This window comes from Argopecten irradians, chromosome 10 (genome assembly GCF_041381155.1).
Source record: "Argopecten irradians isolate NY chromosome 10, Ai_NY, whole genome shotgun sequence".
In the NCBI taxonomy this organism is placed as follows: Eukaryota; Metazoa; Mollusca; class Bivalvia; order Pectinida; family Pectinidae; genus Argopecten; species Argopecten irradians.
Genome location: NC_091143.1, coordinates 5,024,625 through 5,045,933, shown reverse-complemented (window position 1 = coordinate 5,045,933; position 21,309 = coordinate 5,024,625). Strand labels below are relative to the sequence as shown.

At 36.6% G+C, this 21,309-nt stretch overlaps 1 protein-coding gene across 4 annotated transcripts in view; it reads left to right on the top strand.

Annotated features, from left to right (window-relative positions):
* The window catches only part of LOC138332959 (E3 ubiquitin-protein ligase NEDD4-like), a 33,283-nt gene that overhangs the window by 7,015 nt on the left and 4,959 nt on the right, over positions 1 to 21,309 (top strand). The window contains exons 7-24 of one of the 4 annotated variants that reach the window (XM_069281026.1): positions 320 to 431; positions 1,001 to 1,191; positions 1,419 to 1,532; positions 2,396 to 2,573; positions 4,174 to 4,230; positions 6,528 to 6,644; positions 6,856 to 6,978; positions 7,303 to 7,357; positions 9,555 to 9,607; positions 9,943 to 10,008; positions 10,210 to 10,316; positions 12,337 to 12,459; positions 14,877 to 14,998; positions 15,248 to 15,318; positions 15,973 to 16,068; positions 16,306 to 16,379; positions 20,191 to 20,419; positions 20,835 to 21,004. In XM_069281026.1, the coding sequence (XP_069137127.1) occupies positions 320 to 431; positions 1,001 to 1,191; positions 1,419 to 1,532; positions 2,396 to 2,573; positions 4,174 to 4,230; positions 6,528 to 6,644; positions 6,856 to 6,978; positions 7,303 to 7,357; positions 9,555 to 9,607; positions 9,943 to 10,008; positions 10,210 to 10,316; positions 12,337 to 12,459; positions 14,877 to 14,998; positions 15,248 to 15,318; positions 15,973 to 16,068; positions 16,306 to 16,379; positions 20,191 to 20,419; positions 20,835 to 21,004 (2,058 nt within the window). Of the gene's footprint in view, positions 1 to 319; positions 432 to 1,000; positions 1,192 to 1,418; positions 1,533 to 2,395; positions 2,574 to 4,173; positions 4,231 to 6,524; positions 6,645 to 6,855; positions 6,979 to 7,302; positions 7,358 to 9,554; positions 9,608 to 9,942; positions 10,009 to 10,209; positions 10,317 to 12,336; positions 12,460 to 14,876; positions 14,999 to 15,247; positions 15,319 to 15,972; positions 16,069 to 16,305; positions 16,380 to 20,190; positions 20,420 to 20,834; positions 21,005 to 21,309 lie in introns of all 4 variants that reach the window. The other 3 variants (XM_069281025.1, XM_069281028.1, XM_069281027.1) reach the window with 3 other exon arrangements.

Here is a 21,309-nt window from a genome sequence, read left to right as displayed (position 1 = left end):
CAGTAGATAAATGTTCAAGGCATGGATACAAACTTTCGAGATAACACTGCACTAAGAGTTTATGGTCTACTTACACTGATTATATAATGTGTATCTACTCATTATGGTTGTTTATTGGTACCTTTTAATTATTACTATTCTTTGGAAAAAAGTAGCATTGGTTAGTTAAAATTCTTCTTCAGTAAAATGAAGAGTTTACACAAATCGACAATATCAGAAAACATGCCCTGAGCTGCGAAACTATTCAATAAAGGAAAATTAAATTGTCACAATGATTGCCAGATTATGTCAATGCCAGTTTCTTATCTTGGTGTTACAGTACCAAATCCAGGGTCAAAGGTCACCTCTGGCTGTATCTGGCGTTGTTACCGGTGTCTGATGAGGAAGAGGAGGAAGGGGAAGACAACGCTGCTGGTCAGACACCTCAGGAGGTACGTCTGTTCTCTGTCACAGAAAAGAGAATAAAGGGATTCAACTTATATTTTGTCATCACTTTCTATTAATGATAACTTACTGACAGTAAGGTACAAGCTACGGATTTGGTTTGTTTTACAACCTATCAACTCAAGGATTATTTCATGACATGTTGTGCATTGAAGGAAAAAAACTAAAATACTAAGAGAAAAGCCACCGTCTTACAGTCATTACCTATAGATAATAAACTTTCTTTACTTTACATATTTGATTACGAAATAATTATAAAATATAACTTGTACAAATCACTTTCAATGGCCTTAATGTAAACGTGCAAGGGGTCTTTAAAGTGGGAAGAAACCGGAGTCTATGAAAAAAATCCATGTAATTGGACAGGTGAACCTGACTTTTCATGTCAATGCTGGTGAAAGGCAAGTAGTTTAATCACTTCACCACCAGACCACACGGTCATATGGTATCTGCCCTAATATGTTGGTTTTGAACTTGCAATCGGAGGTTGAGGGTAACTAGTAAGTGTGTTAGACCACATAAACTTGAGCTAACCTTTCCTGTAATTGTTTTTCAGTCGGGATGGGAGTTTTTGGATATGTCCAACAGTATAAACGAAGCAGGTGCTTCTGGCCCCACCCAAGATGCAGCAGCAACAAATGCAGAGCCCTTGCCCCCAGGCTGGGAGATGAGAATACATCCCGAGACACACAGGAAATATTACATCAATCATACTACACGTACAACACAATGGGATCCCCCTTCAGGGTAAGTGCTAGTCACATGAACATTTACAACACAAAGTCATGTACCCAGTGGAAACTGGTCAATATTGGGTGTAGACAAATACATTTGGATTTTGTATAGATGGAATTCTATTGATATTGCATATAGGAATACAAATTTGACATAATTCAAAATTTCCTATACTGTAGTACCACTCCTGATAAGATATTCTAGTTATGGATGTAAGTATTGTAAGTTTGTGGTTACAGAGTGTTGGGGAGTAACGACTTACCAGCAGACTGGCAGGAAAGGATGGACTCCAATGGAAGAACTTACTACGTTAATACACAGACAAGGTCCACTCAGTGGGAGAGACCTACAGGGTATGTGTACTCTCCGTAAATACTGTCCATATGGGGACCTGTTGTTTTGAAAAATCTGCATTTTACCTTTTGAAAAATCTGCATTTTACCTTTTGAAAAGATCCACAAGTCCGAACTAGTGTTTCATTATTCTTTTTTCTTTTTTTTCTTTTCTTTTTTTTTTTTAATTTTGTATTGTTGTTGTTTAAAAATAACTAATGTTATAACTTACATGTCAATTTTTGTGTCGCCTGCAACGCAAGGGCGACACTTAGGTATCACTATGTCGGCGTCAGGGAAACGGTTTCCGTGTGATAACTTATTTATTTATTATTCAATTTCAACCAAATTTGGTATATTGCTTTATATCAACAAGATATTGTATGAGTTTGATAATGGTCAATATCCGTCAATATTTGCAAGAGTTACAGGACTTTAAAATCGTCAAAACGGATAAATCCATGGTTTCCGCTTGATAACTTCAATATTTATTGTTCAATTTCAACCAAATTTTATAAACTGCTTTATATCAATGAGATCTCGGATGAGTTCAATAATTGTCAAAATCCATATATATTTGCAAGAGGTACAGGACTTTAAAATCGAACAAACAGATAAATCCATGGTTTCCGCTTGATAACTTTAGTATTTATTATTCGATTTCAACCAAATTTTGTGTTTTGCTTTATTTGAATGAGATTTTAGATTGGTCCGAAACTGGTCAAAATTCATCAATATTTGCAAGATTTACGGGACTTGATAACTTCACCTACTTATTTACAATATTTTCAATTGTAAATGACCATTTTTTGTGATGCTGTGCAGGCAAACATCAACTTCTGTGGAATTCTTGTTGTATTGATGACCACATAATTTCATTACAGAAGCAGTATAAGGGAAGAAGAAACATCAGGAGAGGATCGGCGTCAGCAGCAGAGAAACGCTGCAGCCCAGATGTACAGGGCGAGACGACATATAAGTGTAGAGGATACAATCAGTATACAGGGGGACACAGACAGTCCAACACAGCCACAACGACCTGTATCTACAGGTCAGACAGAGGTAGGTCTACAGGGTGTGGGGCTAGTACAGGGGACACAGACAGTCCTACACAGGGGCCTGTATCACAGGTCAGACAGAGGTAGGTCTACAGGGTGTGGGGCTAGTACAGGGGGACACAGACAGTCCTACACAGGGGCCTGTATCTACAGGTCAGACAGAGGTAGGTCTACAAGGTATGGGCATAGTACAGGGGACACAGACCATCCTACACAGGGGCCTGTATCTACAGGTCAGACAGAGGTAGGTTAAGGTTGTGGGGCTAGTACAGGGGACACAGACCGTCCTAGACAGGGGCCTGTATCTACAGGTCAGACAGAGGTAGGTTAAGGTTGTGGGGCTAGTACAGGGGACACAGACAGTCCTACACAGGGGCCTGTATCTACAGGTCAGACAGAGGTAGGTCTACAGGGTGTGGGGCTAGTACAGGGGACACAGACCTTCCTAGACAGGGGCCTGTATCTACAGGTCAAACAGAGGTAGGTTAAGGGTGTGGGGCTAGTACAGGGGACACAGACCGTCCTACACAGGGGCCTGTATCTACAGGTCAAACAGAGGTAGGTTAAGGGTGTGGGGCTAGTACAGGGGACACAGACCGTCCTACACAGGGGCCTGTATCTACAGGTCAGACAGAGGTAGGTCTACAGGGTGTGGGGCTAGTACAGGGGACACAGACAGTCCTTCACAGGGGCCTGTATCTACAGGTCAGACAGAGGTAGGTCTACAGGGTGTGGGGCTAGTACAGGGGACACAGACAGTCCTACACAGGGGCCTGTATCTACAGGTCAGACAGAGGTAGGTCTACAGGGTGTGGGGCTAGTACAGGGGGACACAGACAGTCCTACACAGGGGCCTGTATCTACAGGTCAGACAGAGGTAGGTTAAAGGGTGTGGGGCTAGTACAGGGGACACAGACAGTCCTACACAGGGGCCTGTATCTACAGGTCAGACAGAGGTAGGTTAAGGGTGTGGGGCCAGTACAGGGGACACAGACCGTCCTACACAGGGGCCTGTATCTACAGGTCAGACAGAGTTTAGGTCTATCAGATTAGTAGTACTTGCCTGGTCTCAAGGATCATAGTAATTCCACTTATGTCAAGGAATGAACACAGACCATCATTTAGGACTGCACTGCAGGATACATCATCCTGTAGGATATCTTTGTAACCAACGTCCTGTCTTTTAGGATACAGTTTTCTTTTGTTTTATTTCGTTCTTTATGTCCTTTGTATTCTATTATCTATACATTTTGAATATATGAATAGTTTTCAGTAGAATATATATGTTAGATGCAGCAGAAGTTACAAAATATGTACTTTTTGTACAATAAGAAAGTAAGGATGTGTACAAAAGTCACCTGATGACTAAGCCTATGATTTTGCACAACACAGTCGCATGAAATAACATACAGTATTTGTGTCAGGAAATGAAACTCATGTAATTAAGATATTATTAATTGAAACTCATAGATAGATATTGTAAAATGAGACATCAGAGGAAGCATTGTAAACTATGAATTTAAAGGATGAACTCACCTTACGAAAACAGAATTCTGTATTTGCCCTCATTAATATGTAGAAGTGGGGTGTTACCTGGTTTCCAGATTAGAAATCATCTCAATCGTCAGAGGTTTTCGTCTGTAAGCTCTGCTCCCAGATTAGTAAGTATCACTTAGGAACGTGTGCTTATTTATCACTTGTAACTCATATGATTGCATTTTTCTTGCATTTTTTCTCTCCAGTTAATTGAATGCATTATGCTTTATTTAAAAGCATGTCTTTGATCATAACATCTGGTCTGCTACAAGGTTCCAAGTCCTCACCATACACCGACAAGATTTCCAGCAGAATCCTTAGATAATAAACTTATACATGTAACAGCAAAAAGAAAGTTAAGTTTTGATACCAGACCAGTTCTGTAATTTGGATGGATATTATTTAAAAAAGTAACAAAACCTCTACAAATTAATGATGATTAAAATTCTTTAAAATGACATCCCTCACATATCCTGATGTAGCAGGGAGCTTGAAAATGTAACATGGTTTAGAATTTGATGAGGTTTCATGACCATATGACCATCAGCCAGTGTCATTGCAAATTGGCTAATAAGGATATTCCATTTTTGCATATAAAAGAGTTGTCTTTCCTTGTGGTTCAGTTTGTATTGTGATGTGAAAACTCAAAATTAGTGAAAAAAGGTTTTCTCAGATGTTATAACACTCAGTATATACTTAACTGCAAGGAAGATAACTCTGTAATATGCCAAAGCAGAATAGGACTGTCATAAGTTTGGTGCTGTGTGATCAATGGTGTTGAATTATCACGCTTTTGTAAATAAAAAAATAATTTCTATCTTCCAATGAGAAATGTCTTTAAAGAAGCCATCTAACTACTTTTCACAATCCTAAGATAAATGATATTAAGGAAATTGATGTACCAATTTTATTATGAAGGGAAACTTGCATCTTACTTATCCACAAAATGCATTAATGACAGTGACTTAAAATGCCATCACCCCTGATGCTTGCCTCACCTAATCACATACAGACAATGGATTAATCATTTTACCTGGTTGATGTGACCTTGTTTGTTAGTTAAAGATACCATAAATTAACATAGGCTCTTATTAGCAAGAAAAAATGTATATATTGTATCTGTTTAAAGTGGTAGTTCTGAGAATGTCATTGATAATATCTGAGAGAAAAGAAAGTATGTGTACAGGATTACAGAAACTTGTGTGGCTATCCTATACTCTTTGTACATCAGAATTTAGTTCTATCTTGTCGCCAGACTTCAGCTGCTGCACATATTCCACAGGCTAGCTTGCTAGAATTACTGGGAATTTAATTCATCTTCTCATGTTCTTAAGATAGCTTATTGATATTTCAAGCCAAATGGTTTCTATAAATCATTGTTAGCAAGCTTGTTTCTTGTTACGTCAAACACTCTGGTGATGTAATTATCAAAATTTCTAATTACCCAACACAGTGCAAATCATTTAAATAATATGTCAAATACAACCCTCACCTTCTTTTGATATCTTAAGATCATTTTTTTAAATGTTGATTTATTTTTTTATTAATGTGACAAAAAATCTATGTAATGGTTATTTGCTTATCTTATAGAGTGTTTTCCTTCTATTTTACATATCTTATGCATGGGAAAAAATTGAAAGAAAGCATTTTGATTCTATTTACCTTTTTTGAAGACATTACGTCCCATCGAGTCTTTTTAATTAATTTAGCATGTTTTTGTATACATTGTATTTCATTATAAAAAAACAAGCATCAAACTTGGTGTTGTACTTGTAAATCTGATTAGAATAATAAATGGATAGTTAATTATGTTGTAGAACCTCAAATATTTCATGATCGTTCAGTTATCATGGTCAAATTAAATATAAATCAGTCTATAGGTGAGATCTCATGTTTGTAAAATGAGAGATGCATAACTTAGTTTGAATGTGATCTAAATTGATGATTGTCGTGATAGCAGCCTAACTCTTCTTGGCTTAAAGCTTGGTTACAGGATTGTACAACTATAACAGAATTGAGTTCATAAGTTTGACATCTGTGATGGGCTAACATCAGGCTCAGGAGTTCTGCTGCACATAATGGTCTCTTCTTTATGGATTAACAGGATCTGTAATTGAAAGAAATCCTGATAATGATAAGATCCTTCTGAAGTAATTCTATCTATCCATGGAAAAGGATTGTAATGTATATTGTGTTTTATTCAATCAAAATAAATTTTGCATCAGAGGGGCAGTATACATTCTTTTTCAATTGATATTAATTACATTATGTGCTGTTTTGGCTGTTTGTTATAAGTGCCTTTATATCCATTTTTGTATTGGCATGTTATGAAAATTAATATACAAATTTTTATTCCCTGACAGCATTCGAGTGCTACATGCTATACAATTTTAAGTGACTGTGTTTTATTTCCTGACAGCAGTCGGGTGCTACAGGGGGAGACAATGAAGAGGAGCCACTAGGACCAGGCTGGGCTATGGGGATGGCGCCTAATGGCCGAGTTTTCTTCATTGACCATAACACAATGAAGACAACATGGGTGAGTGTACCGACCTAGAAGGACATGGCAATAACTGGACGTCAGACAACAAAATAGTAGTGACTTTATCTTGTCAAACGATCACTAATGCTCTGGTACCATGTAAATCTATAAACTATGTGATTTGAAATAAAATTATTAAATCTTCAGAGTTATAATGACCACACTTGCAATAAAATTACTGTTAAAGCACAGAATCTTTGATATTTAGGAAGATCCACGTAAAGCCACAACAAGAACAGCCAGTATGAGGAGCCAACATGGAGAAATGCCAAACGTTGTCACGAGAGCATCCTCAAATGAAGACCTTCTTGTTAACCTTGGGCCATTACCTGTAAGTCACTATATTGACCTCTTACCAGAAAAGTAACTGAAAATCCAAATACCAGTATCTACCCAAGATTTTATGTCTGTAAAATTGTCCTGCATCCATAGGGCATTATGTTCTTAAAAGCACAGTGAATTAACTACTTCAAATTTGTATGTTTTTGAAAGATAAACAGGTGTTTACACTGCTTTTATTGGGTTTGATTTCTGACTTTTGACCACCTACAAGTACAGCAGATATGAATAACTGTGATTGTATTATCTTATGTTTGTCACATATAAATGACTTCTGACAATAGTTACAGAGACTAATGATTTCTCTTAATTACAGGCTGGCTGGGAAGAACGAACACATTCTGATGGCCGAGTTTTCTACATCAATCATTGTAAGTTTCCTTGACAGTCAAAATATACTTTAAAAGACTTCTATCGACTGAAGATCTCTTACTATAAACTGATGGCCTTCTATTAAGATCTCTTACTATAAACTGACGGCCTTCTATTAAGATATTAAGATCTCTTACTATAAACTGATGGCCTTCTATCAAGATCTCTTACTATAACTGATGGCCTTCTATCAAGATCTCCTACTATAAACTGATGGCCTTCTATCAAGATCTCCTACTATAAACTGATGGCCTTCTATTAAGATCTCTTACTATAAACTGATGGCCTTCTATCAAGATCTCTTACTATAAACTGATGGCCTTCTATCAAGATCTCTTACTATAAACTGATGGCCTTCTATCAAGATCTCTTACTATAACTGATGGCCTTCTATCAAGATCTCCTACTATAAACTGATGGCCTTCTATCAAGATCTCTTACTATAAACTGATGGCCTTCTATCAAGATCTCCTACTATAAACTGATGGCCTTCTATCAAGATCTCTTACTATAAACTGATGGCCTTCTATCAAGATCTCTTACTATAAACTGATGGCCTTCTATCAAGATCTCTTACTATAACTGATGGCCTTCTATCAAGATCTCCTACTATAAACTGACGGCCTTCTATCAAGATCTCTTACTATAACTGATGGCCTTCTATCAAGATCTCCTACTATAAACTGATGGCCTTCTATCAAGATCTCCTACTATAAACTGATGGCCTTCTATCAAGATCTCCTACTATAAACTGATGGCCTTCTATTAAGATTTCTTACTATAAACTGATGGCCTTCTATCAAGATCTCCTACTATAAACTGATGGCCTTTTATCAAGATCTCTTACTATAAACTGATGGCCTTCTATTAAGATCTCTTACTATAACTGATGGCCTTCTATCAAGATCTCCTACTATTAACTGATGGCCTTCTATCAAGATCTCTTACTATAAACTGATGGCCTTCTATCAAGATCTCCTACTATAAACTGATGGCCTTTTATCAAGATCTCTTACTATAAACTGATGGCCTTCTATCAAGATCTCTTACTATAAACTGACGGCCTTCTATCAAGATCTCTTACTATAACTGATGGCCTTCTATCAAGATCTCCTACTATAAACTGATGGCCTTCTATCAAGATCTCTTACTATAAACTGATGGCCTTCTATCAAGATCTCTTACTATAAACTGATGGCCTTGATGGCCTTCTATCAAGATCTCTTACTATAAACTGATGGCCTTCTATTAAGATCTCTTACTATAAACTGATGGCCTTCTATTAAGATCTCTTACTATAAACTGATGGCCTTCTATTAAGATCTCTTACTATAAACTGATGGCCTTCTATTAAGATCTCTTACTATAAACTGATGGCCTTCTATTAAGATCTCTTACTATAAACTGATGGCCTTCTATTAAGATCTCTTACTATAAACTGATGGCCTTCTATTAAGATCTCTTACTATATACTGATGGCAGAGTTTTCAACATTAATCAATGTAAGCTTCCTTGAAAATCAAAGTATAGAATCAAAATCTCTTACTAATAATCAAAATGTACTTATAGTTATATCAAGATATCTTACTATAAACTGGAAAGAAACCAATTTTCATATAAATCATATTTTATTTATTATCAGATTTTAATTATGTATTAATGAATATAAATATTGAAAATGTCAATTTTATGTTTTATTGCTTACACTACTGATCTCTTGACCTTGACCTATATTAGATAGAAAGCTTTCTAGTCCGAGTTATTATGACCTACTCCATTTGCTGCTGCAAATTGATGTTTGGATCATAGGTTAACCCAAGAGTATTCTTCTTGACCTACATTTCTGACCTCTATCTACAACTTTATGTTTGGATCATAGGTTAACCCAAGGGTATTCTTCTTGACCTACATTTCTGACCTCTATCTACATTTTATGTTTGGATCATAGGTTAACCCAAGAGTATTCTTCTTGACCTACATTTCTGACCTCTATCTACAACTTTATGTTTGGATCATAGGTTAACCCAAGGGTATTCTTCTTGACCTACATTTCTGACCTCTATCTACAACTTTATGTTTGGATCATAGGTTAACCCAAGGGTATTCTTCTTGACCTACATTTCTGACCTTTATTTACATCAAGTGAACAGCTTAGTCCAAACTCAATTAACGTGATGAATTTTCTCGTTTCCATAGCTACAAAAACAACCCAGTGGGAAGATCCAAGATTACAGAAGCTTGGAGGCCAGGTATTGATCAATATCACATTTCAATAAACATTTCAGATGTGTATTTAATTTGGAAAAATATTTAAAACATTACAAGTCATTCTACAAGTGAATTTCTGATTGTATTATTTATTTTTACATACCCTTTCGGGTGGTATATCATTTTCTCTTAGAAGTTTGACATTACGCTCACAAACACATGACGTCACAATCAATACCTATATACAAGGGCAGATAACTCTGTAATATACAAATACATAATAGTAATATCACAACAACTGTTACTAATTCTCTTAAATGTATGAAGTGGAACTACTGCCCTACATATCTGTAGTAATATGTGATCTGTTTTACAGGCGGTACCTTATTCCAGGGACTATAAGAGGAAATACGACTACTTCAGATCAAAGTTACGGAAACCGGTGAGTAGTTATTACGGTATAACCTTTGTTGTCACTACAGAACAGAGCCAAAAATAACAAAATAAATATTTCAAATGTGAAATGTCTTAATAGACACATAAGTTGGTATATTTTGATTGATAAATGAATCAGTAAAGTTAATACTATCGATTCTTTCATCAACTATCATGTTGTTTAAATGTAATGTTTTCTTTTTTTCAGCAAAATGTACCAAATAAAGTTGATATTAAGATAAGCAGAGACAATATATTTGAAGATTCATACCGTGCCATCATGAGTGTTAAAAAGCCAGATATTCTGAAGACCAGGTAAGGCAAAGAACTGCCACCTTATTGTACCAGGTATTTTAGGTCACTAACCACTAAAAAAAACAAATTCTGATATTTTCTTTACCAGTGAGTAAAATGAATGGTTAGATCAACTACTGGTACATTAGTTGTCGCCTTCAATTACGAAATGATGTAATTTTTTATACCATTTAAAGTTGTTAAATACAGTCTTGCAAAAAACTTCCACAGAAATAAAATAATTTCATTGAAAGTGTGTATTGTTGCCTCTGCCATATTATTGGAAGCTATGTAGTGTTAGCCATTCCTCTCCTGTAGCACTCAGTTCCATTTTTTCCCATTTTGTTATATTATATTGAGAAAGGGACATTTTGTGTTGCTATATGGTCTTATTTATTGTTTATGCTGATAGCCTGAGCCCAACTGACGCAACACAAATATACCACAGCCTCCCAAGACAAAGACAGTCTGAGTCAAACTAACACAAGGAGACACAACACAAATAAACTGCAGCCTCTCAAATCATAGACATCCTGAGTCAAACTATCACAAGGAATATACCGCAGCCTCTCAAAACATAGACAGCCTGAGTCCAACTATTATGAGGAAATGCAACCCAATTATACCACAGTGTCCAAAGACATAGACAGCCTGAGTCAAACTATCACAAGGAGACACAACACAAATATACCACAGCCTCCATAGACATAGACAGCCTGAGTCAAACTATCACAAGGAGACACAACACAAATATACCACAGCCTCCCAAGACATAGACAGCCTGAGTCAAACTATTATAAGGAAATGCAATTATCACAAGGAGACACAGCACAAACACAGCCTGAGTCAAACTATCACAAGGAGACACAACACAAATATACCACAGCCTCCCAAGACATAGACATCCTGAGTCAAATTATCACAAGGAGACACAACACAAATATACCACAGCCTCCCAAGACATAGACAGCCTGAGTCAAACTATTATAAGGAAATGCAACCCAATTATACCACAGTGTCCAAAGACATAGACAGCATGAGTCAAACTATCACAAGGAGACACAACACAAATATACCACAGCCTCCCAAGACATAGACAGCCTGAGTCAAACTATCACAAGGAGACACAACACAAATATACCACAGCCTCCCAAGACATAGACAGCCTGAGTCAAACTATTATAAGGAAATGCAACCCAATTATACCACAGAGTCCAAAGACATAGACATCCTGAGTCAAACTAACACAAGGAGATACAACACAAATATACTGCAGCCTCTCAAATCATAGACATCCTGAGTCAAACTATCACAAGGAGACACAACACAAACAGCCTGAGTCAAACTATCACAAGGAGACACATAAACAGCCTGAGTCAAACTATTACAAGGAGACACAACACACAAATATACCACAGCCTCACAAGTCATAGACAGCCTGAGTCAAACTATTATAAGGAAATGCAACCCAATTATACCACAGTGTCCAAAGACATAGACAGCCTGAGTCAAACTATCACAATGAGACACAGCCCAATTATACCACAGAGTCCCAAGTCATAGACAGCCTGATTCAAACTATTATAAGGAAACACAACCCAATTATACCACAGAGTAACAAGTCATAGACAGCCTGAGTCAAACTATTATAAGGAAACGCATCCCAATTATACCACAGTGTCCGAAGACATAGACAGCCTGAGTCAAACTATCACAAGGAGACACAACACAAACAGTCTGAGTCATACTATCACAAGGAGACACAACACAAACAGCCTGAGTCATACTATCACAAGGAGACACAACCCAAATATACCACAGAGTCCCAAGTCATAGACAGCCTGAATCAAACTATTACAAGGAGACACAACACAAACAGCCTGAATCAAACTATCACAAGGAGACTAACACAAATATACTACAAATAGCATGACATGAAATCCACAAATACCTTTATCTTGTCTTTCCTAGAGTCTTGTGTCAGTATTTCCCTTGGAAATAAAGATTCAACGAGTCCTGATGTCATTCTGTCATGTTACAGGTTATGGATTGAGTTTGACGGTGATACAGGACTGGACTATGGAGGTGTGGCTCGTGAATGGTTCTACCTCCTCTCTAAGGAAATGTTTAACCCGTTTTATGGCCTGTTTGAATACTCAGCTACGTAAGTACAGTCAAAATTGCCTTAGCGACCTTCTGAATTCAGCGACCTGTTTTAAACGACCTAAATTATTCCTCCCAGCGAAAATTACTATATAATCTATCTGTATTAAACGACCGTCTGTCTTATGCGACAAGCGACCATACTTTTAGGATCCAACGACACTCGATGTTCTGTATTTAACGACCCAAATCACACATGCATTTGTCTTCTATTCATATATAAAGCCAAGCCAGTTAACTATCCTGTAGGGCTTCCAACCCAGCCCCATTAAGGCAAGACAAAAGAGCTATCCATATGGCTTGGTTATATACACGAGGTGTTCACTTTGACATAAATTAGCACTTATTCATGCATGAAGTCTCTCGGCTTCGGTACCGATGGCCGAAGCCGTCTGCATGTCTGAGCTGGATATTGCAAGGAAAATGTGCTATTTATTCACGATGTTTGTGATAAAAATCAAGAATAATCACTTCCAAAACCAACTAAAATAATGATGAACAATGATTTACTCACATAAGAACGACATGAATGTAGAAATATGGTACTGAAAATGTATCAGTGTAGCTAAGCATGATGGCAGCCATTTTGGGAGATAGTAACAGAGGAGTCGGAAATAGCTGATTTCCGGATTTTTTTTTTAAATTATTTTTTTTCACACTATTTTTTTCCATTTTTTTCATCTATAAAATAAATGAATAAAATGATGAAAGAAAATAAAACATTAAAAACTATTGTTATTTTTTTTCCTGCTTTTAAATATATTGTCATTTTGTAGCTAATTATGATATATAAGTGGTAGGCCTAAACAAATATTTGTTTTAGAAATTTTTAATCTTATTCATGAATAAAAACAGAAAGATAAATAAAAAATAAATAGATAATTGAAAAATAAAAGTGCCTAAAATTAAATACATAATTAAAAGGTGTATTAAATTATGTGATATATTATATATTTAATAATTTCCTATTATTGTGACTGTTTTTAGTACAACAAAACTGTCAAGACATGTCCCACATTATACATTGATACATGTATTTAATTGTTTCGAAAGGGGTGATTCAATTAAGAGACCAACTGTCATATGTGACCTATTTTTCAATCTCCTTTGGAAGGTCTCTTAAAACAATTTCGTCTGTACATAAGTATATGTCATGTATGTCATCACAGCTTATCAGTAGGAATAGCTCTATGGTTTGAAGGGTCTGTAAAAAATAAGCATAACAAATCCTGACTTTTTCATATCAATGCCTTGTCATAACATGACTTGTACCTTATACAATCCTACAATTCAGTAGGTTTTATAAGCCGATTATGAATGTAACACTGATTCACTCATTTTTATCCCTCGTTTTCTCGAAAACGGGTATATTAATTTTGGTTTGTCTGTCTGTCCATCTGTCTGTAACACTTCATTTCCGTGCAATAGCTGTAACAATGTAAACTGATTTTCTTCAAACTTGGTGACAAGGTTAAATGCCTTAAGGGCTCAGCCAAGTTTTTAGCGGAGTAATGGCCCTTTGAATTACTAAAAACATCATTTTTTGCCATTTCCATGCAATAAGTGTAACAAATGTTAACCGATTTTCTTCAAACTTAGTAACAAGGTTAAATGCCTAAAGGACTCCGCCAAGTTCGATCTCGACTTTCAACGGACCTTATTAAGCGGAGTTATGGCCCTTTGCTTAAATAAAAAAAGTCAGTTTCTGCCACTTCCGTACAACACTAATAAATATTAACCGATTTTCTTCAAACTTGGTAACAAGATTGAATGCCTTAAGTACCTGGTCAACTCGATCAACTCTTTCAGCAGATATTATTTATCAGAGTTATGGCCCTTTAATTTACTACATATGTCATATTTCTGCAGTTTCTGTGTAATAACTAACAAATGTTAAAACTAATATTATTAAAACTTTGTAACAAAGTTAAAAGCCTTAAGGGCTTTGCCAGGTTTGATTGCCACTTTTGGCAGATCTTTATTAGCAAAGTTATGGCCCTTTTAGTTTATACACAAAAAAAAGTCATTTTCTGCCACTTTTGTACAATAACTGTTATAAATATTAACCAATTTTCTTCAAACTTGGTAACAAAGTTAAATATCTTACTTCCAAATAAAACTTCGGTTTGTTTTTTCATGTTTCAACCAAGGTTAAACCTAACCTCAATATTGTTTACATACAATATGTCCTGAAAGCGGGGGATTGAAATTCCACGAATTTGCTTGTTAATCAAAATTTCAATTGATGTGGTTCGATGACAATGCTTGTTCGATATGTACATTTGCTGTAGACTAAATAGAATAATAATTTCTTGGTGGTGCTATTTGTTTTTTTCATGCTGAATAAAGTTTGCTTATTCATTGATAGTATAAAAATTTCAAACATTGATTGTTATCATATGATGGTAAACTTTCCAGAGACAACTACACCTTACAGATCAACCCACTGTCTGGCCTAGCTAACGATGATCATCTGTCCTACTTCGAATTCATTGGCAGGATCGCAGGCATGGCTGTGTATCACGGGAAACTCTTAGATGGTAAGACTAAAAAAAACAAAATTTACTAGTTGATAATCAAATGAAAATTTAGAATAGCAGGTTATATTTGTGCATTGATAAATAATAATATTTTGAATAATTGTAATTTTTTGGGAGAAAATGTTGCTTATGAAGATGGATTGTAAATTATTTATCATCATTATCTTACATGTGGAACATCATGCTTTCGAGTTTATGAAAAATTATACACAAATATTTTACCAATATGACTTTTGTCTGTTTTGCCAGGATTCTTCATTCGTCCTTTTTACAAGATGATGTTGGGTAAAAGCATGATTCTACAGGATATGGAGCCTGTTGTAAGTATTTATCTTCTATAACATCCAGTATTTCTCTGTGTTGACTGTCACAATCATACTGTGTGTCTCAATTTACTTCTATTTATTTCTGTATAATCAACATTTACATAACACCAATTGGTTAGATATACCACCTTATTTCTGTATAATCAACATTTACATAACACCAAGTGGTTAGATATACCACCTTATTTCTGTATAATCAACATTTACATAACACCAATTGGTTAGATATACCACCTTATTTCTGTATAATCAACATTTACATAACACCAAGTGGTTAGATATACCACCTTATTTCTGTATAATCAACATTTACATAACACCAAGTGGTTAGATATACCACCTTATTTCTGTATAATCAACATTTACATAACACCAATTGGTTAGATATACCACCTTATTTCTGTATAATCAACATTTACATAACACCAATTGGTTAGATATACCACCTTATTGTGAATGGTACTTTTATGCCTTTATTGCATCACATCTTTGGGTACAGACCTTCAGGTAAAATTAATTTTAAAATTATGCTTTTTGAAAATCTTGATTTTTTTTTATATTGATTTTAAGAACTTCACAATTATATATATTTGCACATTGTATGACCGTTTTATCAGATAAGTATATATTTGGATTTTCATTTAACAGGATTCTGAATATTTCAACTCGTTGTGTTGGATACGTGACAATGATCCGGTCGACCTTGACCTGACCTTCAGTGTAGAAGAGGATTACTTTGGAGAGGTGAGAAGACCTGTAGTGATGTTAGTGTAGAAATTTCTCATTGGATTTCAGTATGAAGGTTTTAGTTTTATAGAAGTAAGTTTCTCTGCAAAAAAAAAGTGATTCAGATGATAATCACATAAATTTACTCATCCTAATATTACAATTCAGCTGTAAATAGAATTTTGAACACTAAACGAAATGTCAGTGGCTCTACATGAAAAGATGTTTTGATGACTCAGCAATCTTTGTTTCCAGATAACGGAGCGAGAACTAAAACCTGGTGGGAAGGAGGTTGTGGTGAACAATGAGAACAAGTTGGAATACATCAAGTAAGTGGTTCAGTAGAAAAGTCTACTCTTGTTACAATCTGCTAATATTTGTTGACTTTTTAGCACCATGGGAAATTTACATATGAAATTTGCTTCTGAAACGATTCTTGTTAACGCTACTTCTTCAAAAGTACTGAAGGGATCAATTAGAAAACAAGATGTCTGACAGGCAGCCATCTAGGATTTAGAAAAGTTTGTTATTGCTATTTCTCAGAAAGTACTGAAGGGATCTTCTTTCTCAAACTCCATATGTAAGTTCTCTTTGATGCCTATATAGTCATGTATATTAACATATTGTGACCGATTGGAATACAAGATGATCTACAGGAAGCAATCTTGGACTTTGATAATTAAAATTTTTAGCCCACCATCATCAAATAGTGGGCTATTCTAATTGCTTTTCGTCCGTGGTCTGTCTTCCGTCCGTCCTTCCATCTGTTAGCAATTCTTGATACCGCTATTTCTCAGAAAGTACTAAAGGTATCTTTCTCAAATTTCATATGTAGGTTCCCCTAGGGCCCTAGTTGTAAATATTGCATTTTGGGACCAATCGGTCAGCAAAATGGCCGCAAGGCAGCCATCTTGGATTTTTACAGTTAAAATTTGTTACCGCTATTTCTCAAAAAGCATGGAGGGGATCTCGCTCAAATTTCACTTGTAGGTTCCCCTAGGGCCCTAGTTGTGCAAATTGCATTTTGGGACCGACCGATCAACAAAATGGCCGACAGGCCGTCTTCTTGGATTTCCACAATTGAAGTTTGTTACCGCTTTTTCTCTTAAAGTACTGAAGGGAGCTGTCTCAAATTCCATGTGCATGGTCCCCTAGGTCCCTGGTTATGCATATTGCATTTTGGTAGTGATCGGTGAACAAGATGGCCGACAGGACGCCATCTTGGATTTTGACAATTGAAGTTTGTTACCACTATTTCTCAGAAAGTACAGAAGGGATCTGTCTCAAATTGCATGTGCAGGTTCCCCTAGGGATCTTGTTATGCATATTGCATTTTGGGACAGATCAATGAACAAGATGGCCGACAGGCCGCCATCTTGGATTTTGATAGTTGAAGCTTGTTACCACTTTTTCTCAGAAAGTACTGAATTGATCTGTCCCAAAATTTATATGTAAGTTCCCCTAGGACCTTAATTGCGCATATTGCGTATTCGAACTGATCGGTCAAAAAGATAGCCGACAGGTAGCCATCTTGTTTTTTGATATTTGAAGTTTGTTACTGTTATATATCTCAGAAAGTACTCAAAGGATCTTTCTCAAATTTCATATGTAGTAATATGAAGTAAAAGTTTCTTTCTCAAATTTCATATGTAGTAATATGAAGTAAAAGTTTGAAAAGCAGAGAAAAGATCCCTCTTTCCTTTATCAGATATAGATCATTCTTAGGTGGGCGCCAAGATTTCTCTGGGATCTCTTGTTTATTGAAGCCATGAAATGGGGTTGGGCATGTTAATTTTACTATGGTAATATTGTTTCTAATCCGGATTATATATTTAACCCTTAATAAAGGTACAAAGTTCCACATCAGTACAAAGAAAGTATCACAACATATGTTATTATCAGGGTTGCCACCCTCCAGAGATGTCAAAGTGGGAGATCTCCCACCAAAGCATTGTCCAAAGTGGGAGATTTTGCGCGGCGTCATTTTATCAACATTTACATGTTTGCCCAACAATTAAAATATAACAAGACAACACTTGTTGTCTTCTGCTTATTTATCTTCAAAGCTGGTTTTGTAAGTTTTTCAGTGCATTGAACAAATTCTTAAAAAATAAATAAATAGGATTATAATTAAATTAATTTAACATGTTTCACAATTATTGATAATGAAGCAATGTACTTAATTTTCATAACAACATAAGTACTAATTTCAAAAAATAGTTTCAGACCTGTTACAGTAATAATAATCAAAATGTAACTTAAAAATCTAATCTGAGAGAGAAAAAAGGGTAAAATTTCTTTGAAATTTCATTTATTTAAATTCAAAATTTACTATTATTTATATCATTATTTGATCAATATTTTGCCTAAAATTTAACCAAATTTCTGGTAAAATATTTCCCTTCCTATTTTTAGCCCACCTGGCCCGAAGGGCCGGTGAGCTTATGTCATGGCGCGGCGTCCGTCGTCCGTCGTCCGTCGTCCGTCGTCCGTCCGTCCGTCCGTCCGTCGTCCGTCCGTCAACATTTCCTATAAATCGCTACTTGTCCTAGAGTTTCTGCATGGATTGTAACCAAATTTGGCCACAAACATCCTTGGGGGAAGGGGAACAGAACTTGTATAAATTTTGGCTCTGACCCCCTGGGGGCAGGAGGGGCGGGGCCCAATAGGGGAAATAGAGGTAAATCCTTTAAATCGCTACTTGTCATAGAGTTCTGCATGGATTGGAACCAAATTTGGCCACAAACATCCTTGGGGGAAGGGGAACAGAGCTTGTATAGATTTTGGCTCTGGCCCCCCGGGGGCAGCAGGGGCGGGGCCCAATAGGGGAAATTGAGGTAAATCCTTTAAATCGCTACTAGTCATAGAGTTCTGCATGGATTGGAACCAAATTTGGCCACAAACATCCTTGGGGGAAGGGGAACAGAACTTGTATAAATTTTGGCTCTGACCCCCCGGGGGCAGGAGGGGCTGGCCCAATAGGGGAAATAGAGGTAAATCCTTTAAATCACTACTTGTCCTAGAGTTTGGCATGGATTGTAACCAAAATCAGCCACAAACATCCTTGGGGGAAGGGGAACAGAACTTGTATAAATTTTGGCTCTGATCCCCCAGGGGCAGCAGGGGCGGGGCCCAATAGGGGAAATAGAGGTAAATCCTTTAAATCGCTACTAGTCATAGAGTTCTGCATGGATTGGAACCAAATTTGGCCACAAACATCCTTGGGGGAAGGGGAACAGAACTTGTATAAATTTTGGCTCTGACCCCCTGGGGGCAGGAGGGGTGGGGCCTAATAGGGGATTTAGAGGTTAATATTAAAATTCCTTCAGAAAAGAAACAAATGAACCTGTATTCAGAACATTACTTGGCATTACAAACCAGGTGAGCGATACAGGCCCTCTGGGCCTCTTGTTTATAAACGTGATAATTAGTGAAATCCTGAAAATTTGTACTTTTCCGGATCTAGCTATTACAATTACCCAAAATGGCGGCCATTGCAAAGTTGTTTGCATTGGATAGTAAGCCTAGGCCTATTAAACATTCAAAACGTGAGTAAATCATTTGCAGTTATCAGCAGTGTTTGTTTTTGAAGTAATACTAATTATCTATAATACACAACATTCCTTGATAGGCTATATATGCTAGATGATTGTTTTCCAAGCGGCTGGTCGACCTCCTACGTAAAACGAGTGAATGTGACACCAAGCCAAGCAGGCTGCTAATTAGGGTTGCTGGGGTGCTAGCCAGGGAGTGTTCACACCTCTTTTGTTTACTTATCAATCAAGTCAATGCCCCACTGCCTGGTGGTTTGTAGTTAAGCTAGGGCTGACGAATTTAAGATTTAATCGTATGAAGAAAAATCAGGACTTGCTGACAGTTTTGGTTGGTGGAAGGAATGATCGTAGAACGTGAGTTGGTGGGAGAAATTATCGTAAAACGTGAGTTTTCGTCTCACGTCGCGTGGGATAAGTCTTCGTGGGAGAAATTGTTCAATATCGTGAGTCTCCCACCGAAAACGTGAGAGGTGGCAACCCTGTATTATGTATATATGTATACAATGTAATACGTATGATGAACAGATATATAGATGACACAAAGTTTGGTTTGTACATTGATGACATTGTTAATGTTTTGTTACAGTCTGGTAATCAACTGGCGGTTTGTGTCTCGAGTGTATAACCAGATGTCGAGTTTTCGTAAGGGATTTAACGCTCTGGTCCCTCAGACATTACTACAGATATTTGACGAAAATGAGTTAGAGTTACTAATGTGTGGACTACAGGACATTGACGTTAATGACTGGAAAAGTCACACCGCCTACAAAGGGGAATACAACCCCAATCACCCCGTCATCATCTTCTTCTGGAAGGTAAGTCACTCATACAAAGGGGAATACAACCCCAATCACCCCGTCATCATCTTCTTCTGGAAGGTAAGTCACTCCGCCTACAAAGGGGAATACAACCCCAATCACCCCGTCATCATCTTCTTCTGGAAGGTAAGTCACTCATACAAAGGGGAATACAACCCCAATCACCCCGTCATCATCTTCTTCTGGAAGGTAAGTCACTCCGCCTACAAAGGGGAATACAACCCCAATCACCCCATCATCATCATTTTCTGGAAGGTAAGTCACTCCGCCTACAAAGGGGAATATGTACAAGGACAATAGAATTGTAATTTTGGACTATTTATGTTTTATTATGTAGACATATGATTTGTGTAATTACCTTTCTATTACTGGAATCTTAAACAGGGATACTCTCATTTACCTTTTGTTTTAGGCTGTGTACTCCGTGAACAATGAGATGAGGTCTCGGCTGCTACAATTTGTGACGGGGACATCTCGTGTTCCAATGAATGGTTTCCGAGAACTATACGGTAGTAACGGTCCACAGCTGTTCACCATAGAAAAGTGGGGCACCACCAAGAAGTTACCCAGAGCGCACACATGGTATGGTATTAACATCAGCTGTTGGATACTTCACTCAATTGTCAATCCATTAAACCTATTTTGTAAAATTCTTAACAGTGTTGGTTCTGATGAAGTCAAAATAGTGAAACCAACCCGTCAAGTCAAAGGAAATGTGTTTTATTATGTGTACTCCTGAGAAAAACTAGTAATGGAATTGAAAAATGATCAAGGATCAATGTTTTAATTAAGGAAACTTTCCTTCCACCTTGCATTGTTTTTGGAAATTTAGTCTATTATTATATTAAAAAAGAGAAGAAGAAAAAAAGAAAGAAGAAAATTTCATA